Raw genomic sequence first — 12,512 nt, 5'->3', positions numbered from 1 at the left:
TGGGAACATGGTTGGCATTCACTAGTTAGGCTGAAAGACTCTCCGACTCTAAGTTGCTTCCTATTTCTCCTAGATACAAGTCCAGCCTGTCTAACCTTTCCTCTAAGTCAACTCATTTGTTCCAGTCTAGCAAACCTTCCCTGAACTGCATCCAATACATTTACATCCTTACTTACATAAAGGTGATCATCTTGTCGCACCCCCTGCATTTCTGACCAGAGGTATAAATCTCCTTTCTCTTGAATCTTGCGTCTGCTCCATTAGTCCACGTGAGAGAGACAGGTACTGAAGAGACAATCATCAAGACTTGCAGCAGTAACAAATCTAGGTTCAGTTGACTGTTGAAAACGCTCCTACTGCTGTAACTCAGTATATGAAATAAAATGTGTCTTTGCACTCTTGCTCATTTGTAATGTTTGCAACATGTTTCAAACCTTACAGCCTGCGAGCTGCATAAAAACTGGAGAAAACGGAAGTTCTTTCAGTTTTATTTAGTATTTAACTCACTGCCACATCTCTTGCAGGCATGCCCACCTTGAGGAAGTTCTGCTCCTCGCTCCGATGCGATTTCCATTCCAATCTCTTGTCTTGCACACCAACATTAATTTCACTGTCACTCCTGGTGTTTGACCAGGTATTTGCTAAAACTCGTTTCCACAGTCATATCACATTCCTCAGTGACCGCCTCCGCCTCAGACTCACCCCACATGGATTCCAACGAAGTTTCATTCCTCATGTTTTGAATCCTCCCAGGAACGCAGATATCTCCACGACGTTCAGCGTTCCATGGACAGCTGCTCTCGCCGCATCCTGAGATCCCCACTCAGTGCCATGCGGCACCACAAGCACACTCTCAACATTTCTCTCCAACAGCATCGCAACGTGCTGGCTCAGGGCTGCACCACTCCGCAGTTCCACTTCATCCTCCAGCTCATTCATCGTGAAACTTTTTATTTCCCTTTCAGGCATCAAGGCCCACAAGGTGCAACAACTCAAAAATACCCATGGCCTTCTGGAATCTTCCTCTCCTCCCCTTCCCTCTGAGTCCATCTCCTCTCCCAACCACTCCTCTTGACAGATATTTACCATCCCTCCTAGTCTTCTGCTGTCCGATGCTGAATGCCCTGTACTCAGCAAAGGCCTCAGCTTTATCCTTCTTTGTCCCCACCTTACCGAATTTCAGGCACAACATGACGCCAAACTCTTCTTCCACCGTCTTTGCCTCCATGCCCATTTCTTTGGACAGAAGTCCTCTCCATGTCCCACAGACCTCTTTGCAAAAAGTTCTGAGGAAGGGTCATCGGACCCGAAACATTAGCTCTGAATTTTTTCTTCACAGATGCTGCCAGACCTGCTGAACTTCCTTGGCAACTTCCGTTTTTGTAGCCTGGGAGCTGCATTGCTTTCTGGCTGTGTAGCAGCTTCTGATCACCTTATTCACATTTAATGGATTGTCATCTTAAAAAGCCTTAAGTGCAAAGGTTTAACTCCACACAAGTAATTCTATAAGATAATCTGAGGACTTACGTGTCCATTTATCTCAGAATGGACATCTTTCTAATATTGTACCCAATTTGGTCAACACTTATTTTAGTTAGCATGTAATACTGTCCTTGAAAAGTGGCATTTTCTTGTGTTGGCAGTAATGGAGACATGGCAATGTTACTTGCATGATCTATAAAGTCCAAACTAAGTAGAAAACAAGTTTGAATAAACATTCTTTACTCTCCATCTTCGGTCCGCCTCCCCCTCTCTCCCTATTTATTCCAGTTCCCTCCCCCCATCCCCCTCTCTGATGAAGGGTCTAGGCCCGAAACGTCAGCTTTTGTGCTCCTGAGATGCTGCTTGGCCTGCTGTGTTCGTCCAGCCTCACATTTTATTATCTTGGAATCTCCAGCATCTGCAGTTCCCATTATCTTTGAATAAACATTGGCACTGTTATCGTTAGCTATCTATGAGGAAAGCAGTTTGAACTGACAACGTATAAACTGGGGATTGTGCACAGGAACGCAGTAAAAGTTGCAAAACCGAAGGCAGTCACCAAACTCAGCACAAAAATAAAACATCTGAAAGCTTTCAATGTCATGGCACTGGCATATTTAAAGGCAAACAATCTCAAGTCATATGCCAGTGTGCCAGGTTTCTTTCTATCAGATCTTGTGACGGTGTTTGTGATTGACAGGCACGGTCAGCATCAAGATAGGCACAATCCGCCCCGGGAAAGGTGTGGGAAAGTTGAAGGAAGGGCTTTTCAAAGGTGTGCAAACCGAGAAGCCGCAACACAGGCAAGATACCATTGTCCGATTGGCCACCTGTGCCACAGTGCCAACCATTATTTCGTAAGCACTGGTCAAAAAGATTGTCTCCAAAGTGAGAGGGAAAGAGGTTAGAAACATTTGATCAAGCACTCTGCATTTTTGACCCAAGAAGTCAAACTGATATTTGACACTGAGTGTTTGAGTTCATCCATCCCGCGTGTAACACCTCCTCCTGAAAGATTTCGCCGCAAGATTGCACATGTTTGTCAAGGAAGAAGGCATTGCTGCTGTCATTGCACATGAAAACAGCTCTATACCAACCGGAAGGTAAGCAAACCACATAACAATCATTTCTACTTCGTCCAATTTTAAAACATGTGTAAGACTTGAAGATTTGACAGAGGTGTTTGAAGTGGCAGAGGAATGGAATGGAGCAATTAAGGGGCTTAGAATGAAAAGTCATATAAAGTGAAACAAATGGGCTTTTGGACAGAGGAGGAGAATTATAATTTCTACCCAGAGGGTATTAAAATTGTGCAGAACGGCTGTATCAGGCAGACACCATGTCAACATTTAAATATAGTTTAGACAAGATGGTTGATTGAAAGTGAGATCAGTGGACATGGAACAGGCAGGTGAATGGGATTTGGACCACTTTGAATGCCGAAGACCAACACAGTCTGGTCAGGCTGAATGGTCTATTTAATTGCAACAACGTCCATATAATTCTATGTATATTACTCAATCATGAATCCTTTCTAGTGCCCTTTTACAATTATTGAGGTGGCTAATTATTCTTGTAGTCTTGCCTCTAGAATTTTTGTTTGCAGAGGGACACTGGATAGTTATATGTAATTTTTCGTTTTCCCTTTGAAAACCATATGTTCCCCATCTAAGGATTGACAGGGGCAATGTCATGGGTGACCCACATCTTCTCCTGTAAACAATTTGTCAACAATTGGGATAATTGCTAGACCTAACTGTTCTGTTCCAATTAGACCGGCAGCAAAAAATGTTTTTACTGTGCTTCCAGCAGCATGTTGGCTGCTTAAGGAAAATGTTGTTGACATGAGAAGGCATTTGAGAGTTCTTTAAAATTGAATGCAGCCCAATAATAATCACCTACAGAGACAGTGTATGCCTTACACACATGTATATGTGCTCCTGTAGACAGTTGTTCTCGAGTTACACTTCAGTAACATATGCTTCTAAATTTAGCTATTCTCACTCTCATGGATATATCATCAGTGCTGATACATACACGTGCTGTCATAGGCATTCTTGGATAAGGCCTGTAATGTGTTACTAATAGTCTTTGTACTTAGTTTCCCAGGCTCTCATCGTGATGTATTTACGCTCTTCCACATGTGGACCTACAATCAAACAAGTTAAACAAACAAGTTAAAGAGGCGGGGTGGAGCCAGTAAAGGTGAGTGTAGGTGGGGAGATAGGGTCGATATATGTTGTGCTGTAACCCAGGTTGTTTGTATATCTTTATTACAGTGTCAGAGTGCAGCGAGCCAAGCTTGCAGAATGAATCATACAGTTTCACGTTGTGAAAGAAATAAGGCCCCCTGCCAAACATTTGACTTCTCACAACGTAACTGCAGTTGGAATGACTGAGGTGACAATGGTCATTTGGGTGCTAGAAAGTGATCAACAAAATCCACAGCGAATACGACTGGCACAAGCTTTTGACTCCCTCGGGCTGACCTCTCACCAGTATGATTTCCTTGGAGATTTTTCTCTGCTTTTCCCTGCTCTTGGACACATTTGGACTCTGGATGATGATATGAAAAGAGCCAACTGCTCTCCTGCTTTCCTTCAGTAGGCCAAATGGCCTCTTCCGGCACTGTACCCATTCTCAATCTGTGCGACGAACCTGTTGAAATCCACTTCTTTCTGGTGAGAAATTGCTTGGGCTCTGCTCATTGTTGTGGCTGAGATGAACAAGTCATTGCATTTTCTGTTCTGACTCCCATTCACTGCATTTCATACAAAACAGTATTTGTCGGGAAATGAAGAGAAATGCTGATGAGAGGACAAACCAGGAAGACACAGTAGTAATTAATAATACAATATTTCCATTTAGGCTCTGAGTCGTTCTAAGTTAATACCGTACCTTAGCTATTAATAATTATGGTATCATGTGTATCAAATACTGCAGCCTGCTGACCTTACTCAATTGTTCTTACAGGGTGGTGTGAGAGAGAAATGTAATTTCTTCCACCTAACCTAGCATCAAGTTTTTTTTTTCTAGCCTCTGTAAACAGGCCTTTTGAGGGTTGGTGATGGAGATTAGAATTGAGGATGTTAAGCAGGCCACATTGGGACTGAATGTCACAGGTACACCAGTTAATCTTTGTCATATGCTCACACGAGAGGTGCTGCTTCGTTGACTTTCCATGGAGAGAAAAGGAGTTGAAAATTATCACTCTTATGCAATCACTAGCTTCTGATTGAAGATCAACAGAGGCCTGAGCAATGGTTGGCTGCCCACCATCTTGGCTGAAGACCAGGATGATCTCATGGGCGCTGTTATTCATCAATCACCTATTTGTCTTTATATTCAGCCTGATCACTTGATGCTATCACGTAGGATCCATGAGCCAGCCAATAGCAACAGTTACTTTGCCACAAGACAGCTTGTTTATCAAAAGACCTAATGTGTTGCCTGTCACTAAAGACTATTATTAGCAGGAACATTTTGCAAATGTGATATGCAGATATAGCAATAATTAGCCTGTGTTGTATAATGTCACTGTCAATGGTGACAGTAAGTGAAAGGATAAACAAGAATCACTTGAAAACACTTGCCTTAATAAATTGTGAACACACAGAAGTTTGTATCCATTGGATCTTTCTCAGAGGAAACATTTTGTGTTACCATTTTAAAAGCTTCTTAGAAAACACAAATGGGAGAATCCTCTTTTTGTTTAATTCCACTGCGATTTTTTTCAGGCCATTCTGCAGTGTGCAATGCTACATGAGACTTGGGAATGTGTGGGTGGTGCTTGAGTTCAGTTCAGAGCAACAACACCCAAGTCTTGTAACATATGAATTTAGAAACATGATATACATCTTAGGAGAGCATTGATGTCCTGTCATTAGTCAAATTTCTCTGCTCAACGTCCAGTGTCTATTCAAAATTTTTACATTAAAACAGTTAAAAACATTGCAACGGGTACGTCTTGGTGAATGTCAGGATGTGGGTTCATGAATGGAATTCTGTTTTTGATAAATTCTTCGTTTTTGGTTGAATTGTCTGGGTTTTCCTTTCCACTGGATATAATCAATAGTAATTGTGAAAAATGAATCGTGAAAAGAACTCTTTAACTATTTTGTTGTATACAAAATGTAAAACGTCTTTAATTCATTTCCCTTTACACTTCAATTACAACACTTTGAGAATCTATAAAGGATACAAAACAAAGAGAATCCCAGAAACTGAAAGCAAAATGCGGCTTAATGTCCAGCAACCAAGGCATACATTACATTATATCTAACATTGATTGGCACTAAAGTGGCTCGTCACACATTTATTTTTGTTGGGAAGGAATAGGTCTTTTCAGAAAAATAATCTAATATTTTCACAAATCATTTCTGATATTTCAAATAAACATCTCAACACTCCTTAAGTATACATTTTCTGCCGTTAACATTTGCAGAAGTGAAGCAGGTCTTGATGCTGAATGCCATCAGATTCGCATTTAATTTCAACATAGCTCACTAACTAAATGTTGACGTGAAATTTTCACTGGTGTGGAAAGAAAAGGAAATGCAGAAAAATTGATATAATTCAGACACAATATAGTCCATTGAAAAATTAGAACAAATAGCCAAGAAATCCCATGAATAAGTGAAGAGATGAGGGCTGACTGAATCTAAAGAAAAGAACTTGGATAAAGTCATGGACAATGATGGAATAATAATGGATTTAGGAATGAGATATTGAAAACTCTTTGCCCAATACAAAATGAAACTGTAGAATAATGTAAAATGAAATAGTGAATCCATTTTTTCGAGACATGTAAATAAAGGAGAATTAAAACAGGCCAAGGAGTAGTGAAAAGTAAAACTGCAGGATAAACTTGCCAGAGAAATGGCATGCATACTGAACCAACGCTTTGTCACTGAAGGGGCTGCCAGAGAAATGGCATGCATACTGAACCAACGCTTTGTCACTGAAGGGGCTGCCAGAGAAATGGCAAGAGTAGACCAATTTAAGAGGATTATTAAAACAGTTAAAATCAAAAGGACAGAGATAATAATCAACCATAATAGAACCAAGACCTTGGGTGCTATTGGATTTCCCTCATGAATTCTTCATTGAGGCTGGGAAGGATATGACAATGATACTAATATTCACGTGAAAATGTGATAGAAAAAGGAATAATGCCAGAGGACATGGGCAACACAATGTAATCTTCATCATCACAAAGAGGGGGAGAACCAACCTTGGGAAAATTAGGGAAACATTCAGAAGTATTTTTTCTACAAGATCAACAAACATCTAGACTGGCAATACAGTTACAAATATAGTTAACACAGACTTCTAAAAGGAAGGCCATGTTTAATTATCTTATTGAATTCTTTGAAAAGCTAAGAGTAATGAGAGCATTTTCAGAAGGTGCTATATGCGTAACAATGATCAGTGCTTGTGGATTTAGAGGTCTAGTACTGGCTCAACTGAAAGAATCTGGTAAAACAACAAACAAGGATATGTATAAACAGAGATAGTAGGAACTGTCGATGCTGGAGAATCTGAGATAACAAGGTGTAGAGCTGTATGAACACAGCAGGCCAGGCAGCATCAGAGGAGCAGGAAAGCTAACGTTTCTGGTCTGGATCCTTCAGGAAAATCTGAAGAAGGATCCAGACCCAAAACATCAGCTTTCCTGCTCCTCTGATGCTGCCTGGCAGGCTGTATTCAACCAGCTCTACACCTTGTTTTCTAAGTATAAATTGATCTCTCCTAGACAGCTGGACCCTAGGGGTGCCCTTACATTACAGAGAGACAACTAATGGTGGTTTAACCTAAGGGTCACCCTGTCTCGGGCAAGGGGTGAGGCTGAGAAGGAAAATCCTTCATGGTAACCTCAATCGATGTAGGAATTGAACCCATGCTGTTGGCATTACAAACGAACGAACCATCCAGCCAACTAACAAGAATACTTGCTGTGGAAGGGATATTAAATGTCACAGACATGAATCATGTTGATTTGGAAATTTGAATTACTGTGTCAAGAGTTGTAGACAATACTTGGGAATGAGGCAATAATGTGCAGGGCTGCTGCATGATTAGTTGAGTGTAAGGCTTGTGAAATTCAGTTTGTCAAACCTGGGAAGGTTGAGTTCAGTAGAGTTAGGGAGTTTATTCCTTGGAATACAGGTAATGAAATGGAACAGCGACATGAAGAGTCCTGGGAATATTAATGGATGAATTTCAGAATTAGCAATACAAGTCAATAAGGCCATAACGAGTGCAAAAAAGGTACTGGATTTCCTTTCTAGAACAATGGAATACAAACACAAGGTAGTACCATTAAATTTGCAGAGAACCTTGGTTTGACCACATTTGGAACACTGCACACAGTTCTGATATCTATTATGTAAAATGCATTTGGAAACATGAGGGAAAATGCAGATAAGATTGATGAAGGTGATATCTGAATTGCAAGGGTGTGACTATCTGGAAATGCTGAACAGACTGGAGCTCTTTTCTCTGCAAAAAGAGGACCCCTCACAGGGCTCTTTAAATAGGAATTTGATGGGGTTGATTTCGGAAAATTGTTACCGGTTTAGGACTACATAAGGGTTTCATCAGATCTTTGCTGATCAAGTAGATACCTAAAGAGCCTGTAGGATTTAGCTACGGCAAGAATGTGTAACAAGTTGCCACACAGAACTTGAGAAGCATTTATGCTCTGAAGGGCAGGCTTGTTGCATACATGTGGGAAAATGGAATGGAGGAATAAGAATGCAAGGAGGGAATGAGCTAATTAGATTGGGGAAAGGTTCATTAGAGTGGGAGAAAGCTTCTGCATAAAACAAAAAATGGTACAGACTGACTGGGCCTGTGTTTCTGCTGCAGATTCTATGTTGAATAAAATACATTACAATTTATGCAATTTTCTTTCCAACTGGCCACAAGATTAGCATCAGTGCAACAAAAAAGGGTATTTTCCAGAGCTGTCACATATTCAATTTGTATCAAACCTGCAATAAAGAAGTCTTCAAAAATCCATTGAGAGTTATCCTTTTATTTGAAAACAACCTGCTCAGGGATGTTATGACACACCTCTGGAGCAGGTGGGACTTGTACCTGAATCTTCCGGCCACGACATTACTGCTGCACTCAGGAGGTCTGCCTCAGTGATGTGCTGCAAGATTCCTGTTGGGAGCAATCTGAAGCTCATTTGACATCCATACTAGTGTCTGCTTTGTGAGTTGTGTAACCCTGGTTAATTTATTTTCTAAAAAATATCCAAAACATTGAGAAGCAGTCAACTTTTAACATAGCTCAAGATGGACGCTGCTTCAAGTCGCTGTCCTTAATATTCTCTCCTCCCAGGCTCTTTTGACTGCTTTTCGGAACATAGTGGCACAAATGTCAAATCCAAAGGAATTTTGAGCTGTTAAATGTTGTGTGTGACTCAATGTTGCGAGAATGGCAGCCAATCTGAATTGTGCTCTTTATCTTATGTCCATCTATATGTTCACTAACAGCTAGTATCACTGAGTTGCAATGTAAAGCAAAGACAGCTAAGGCAAATACTGGTCAGCCACAAACGGCAGATCATATTTGGGATCTTCCCAGTTTGTGTGGCTTCCCTGTTTACTTTGAGTACAATCAAGAAAGCAAATTTCCTTTTGTGACATTTGATTTCAATGATCAGAAAATGAGGCAGCTCACAGAATGGAAAGATGCAATGTATTTAGACACATTCAGAATAGCAATCAAGGCTATCCTTTCTCCAATACCAATGGATGTGGTTTCGGAAGCATTTATGCACGAGTGACAAACACTAACTTGGCAGAATAAACCAGATCCACTATATACACAACAAGATTTACAAAAGTTAATACAGCTACGATGACCTGATTTTCCCAAGGGCATCTGCCTTTTACACAGTTGGCTGGTCTGGTGGGCTGGCCATAGCCCTCGCTGAAGCAAAAAAGTGGCCAGATGATTGCAGCAGTGATGTACATCAATACAGCCACAATGTTATAGACGGTCAAAAATCTCTCAAATGGAAATGGTAGCCTTACAATGAGTCTTGCTATGGTTAGAATGATGATGGAAAAGGTGATGATGAAGCATATGCAGTACACAGCCATGCACCACTGCCGCCCACCGTTGGCTTGATACGAGCCCTCGATTATCACAAAGATTATACAAGCTATAAAAGCTTCCAACACTTTCAGGAGGCCGGGAACTGTCTTTAAAAATACACTGATTTCACCAGGTCTTACCCGTGTGAGGCCAACTTCGATCGCATAAGCAAGAAAACACAAGCAACTCATAACGGTGGCAGCTATCTTAAAGTCTTGGCTCGCCTGGTTGCTGGAGGTGAGGAAAACGGCTGGGTAGATTATCGAGGCCGTTAAGTTCATCAGCGCAGCGAGCATTGCAAAGGAACCAGTGAAGTCCTCCCAGGATATGGGAATGCTGGAATAAAAGGCCGTCAACTCCAGCACAATGATCAGAACTGAGATGGCGAAAGAGAAGCACCATGAAAACATACACCAGCCCCCGTAAGGTCCGTAATATTGCCTCACGTGGGCGACCAGGCTGAAAGCCGTACATGAGAGAAAGATTTCGAAGAATCTCACGATTCCGACTGGACCCGTCACTGATTTATAATTCACTGACACAGGCATCTTGCTCAGAATGGTGGGGCTCCACAAAACGCTGCTCTTGGTCTAAGTTCCTTTTTCTGCAGTAACTGCCCAGGATGATCTTCACTGTCCACTCTTGAACATACTCCGTGAGTCACTCCTGTGCAAACATTCTTCTAGGCAAGTCGTATCTCAGTGCAACACAAAGCTGGTTTATTTGTTATCGCAATTGGGACTCAAATAAGGGTGTGTTCCCCGAATAGTTTGCTGTGTACATCACTTACTATAAGGTCACTTTGTCTTCAACGATGTGTTTGTTCTTTCTTATCTTAACTACTCATGAAGGAAGTTACACATTTACTGTTTCCGGGATCCACCCGTACAAAACATTTGCAGACCTTTGTCAGGCGAGAAAAATTTACAGAAGACTTCCAAACTGCGATGTCAGTTGTAAGATCAAAATCCGACACAGTTTCAGATGAAGTTTTTCACCGACACAAGGACTGAAATGCAGAACTCAATCCCCACTTATCCAGTTGCTACATAATAAAGCTGACTAACAGTGGGACTGCCAGGATAATAAAATGTGAGGCTGGATGAACACAGCAGGCCCAGCAACATCTCAGGAGCACAAAAACAGTGGACTGCCACTCTGTAAATATGTACAGTGACATGGTGAAGTGTGGGAGCCATGACAATGTCACTGCAACATGCACTAGTTTTACAGTCAGTTTTCAAAATGGATGTTGACTTGATTTCTCTCCCCAGGTGGGCTCACAGGAAGAAGAGGAGGCCATTCAGCCCCTCAAATGTGTTTTACCAATTATGCCAGATCTGTCTCTTGACTTATCCACCTGCCTTGATTTTGTAACTTTTCATCATATCAGAAGAGTTTTGATAAAATAATATATTTACATGAAGCAATTAATATTCTTGCACTTCCTCAGGACGTTTTAAAATAAGTCTCTCTCTCTTCGGAGCTATGTCAGCTTCTTACTTTTTTTTGTTTTCTGTGCCATTCTGTTTTTCTTCTGCCCTCCTGCTTATCTCATGCATGTTTTCATTGCTTCGGTGTACCTGTGTGTTTCTGAACAGAACGCAAAAGGCTCTATTCATGTTTTATGTTGTTTTGTTCACACTAGAAGGCAGCTCCCTTGTACATTCTGTAATGAAATTGTAAATTTGTCCTCTGTAACAGGATCTGCACGCACTAGTAATATTTCAATCTCCCAGCTCACTATTGGCCATTTTTCTCAGTTGTGTAGTTTGTACCGAGGGGCCTGATGGAGAGGTCAGCTACATCCAGCTGGAAGAGAGCACTGAAGCAGGGACTGCATCAAACCACAGTAGGACAAAAACAATCATTTTTATTCACACAGTTTTGGATTGCAAGTCCAATAGGTGGCAGTGGCTATATTGATTAGTAATTGTTCTTTTTACAGATGTTCCCAGCATGTAATCCCATGTATTCTGGCTAGTTGCAATTATTTTCATCTCAATTGTCTTTACACTAGTTTGGGTTCAGTAGAGAATTGCATATTTGTAATTGGTATAGAGGAGGGTGGAATATATTTCTGGAGGTGAGTGAATGTGATATTTACTTCATGGACAACTACAACCATATGGCACATTTTTCTGAGTTGTATTGTGTTATATATTACAGCTGTCAGTGTGGATCCCCTATGCAAAACAGGTTCATGTGCTTTTTTCTGAAGAAGGGTCTAGGCCCAAAACGTCAGCTTTCCTGTTCCTCTGATGTAGCTTGGCCTGCTGTGTTCATTCAGCTCTACACCTTGTTATCTCAGATTCTCCAGCATCTGCAGGTCCTACTATCTCATAGTGCTTTTTGCTATTTTTGTTAATCTGGCCTTCCCACCCAGGTTTAAGTTGAAATGGATAGCTAAAAGGTCTTGCTTAACTTCAACTGACCTTAAGTAGTTGTGTTGAGGTGTTTGAGCTCTAGACATTGTTTCTAGCCACCCTTGCGAACTTGCTACCTTGGCCAGTCATGTTTTCCATGAAGACACAGTTGTAGGTGACTACCAATAACCTGTGTGCAGTTAACCAATTAATATGTGTGTGGACTCGTTTGAAATATGTTTGACATGGGCAGCTCACACACTGGTAAAAAGGCTGTTAAACAGCAATCCTGGGCTAATAATAAACCAAATGACAAACTAATTGTTAAATCTTTCACAATCACATCAACTTGGAAATGGGTTTAGAATAAACGTTCAAGCCAGGATTGTATTTTAATTAAAGGTAAAGTCAGCATAATCTTGCTTGCCCATTACAGAAAGATGACTGGTTGTGAGTAGTCACCTAGGGTCACCACACCTCTAGTCAAAGAGACATTTCCATAATGACCTCCATAGGGCAGCACAGTGGCTTAGTGGTTAGTACTGCTGCCTC

At 41.2% G+C, this 12,512-nt stretch overlaps 1 protein-coding gene across 1 annotated transcript; it reads right to left on the bottom strand.

Annotated features, from left to right (window-relative positions):
* Nucleotides 1-5,597: 5,597 nt before the first annotated feature.
* Nucleotides 5,598-10,434, bottom strand: LOC125462330 (myeloid-associated differentiation marker-like protein 2). The gene has a single exon (XM_048552263.2). It carries the CDS (start codon nt 10,140-10,142, stop codon nt 9,267-9,269), a length of 876 nt encoding a protein of 291 aa, XP_048408220.1. The 5' UTR covers nt 10,143-10,434; the 3' UTR covers nt 5,598-9,266.
* Between the last annotated feature and the right edge of the window lie 2,078 nt (nt 10,435-12,512).

This window comes from Stegostoma tigrinum, chromosome 23 (genome assembly GCF_030684315.1).
Source record: "Stegostoma tigrinum isolate sSteTig4 chromosome 23, sSteTig4.hap1, whole genome shotgun sequence".
In the NCBI taxonomy this organism is placed as follows: Eukaryota; Metazoa; Chordata; class Chondrichthyes; order Orectolobiformes; family Stegostomatidae; genus Stegostoma; species Stegostoma tigrinum.
The sequence above is the reverse complement of the archived record's forward strand: the minus strand, read 5'-3'. Positions and strand labels throughout refer to the sequence as shown.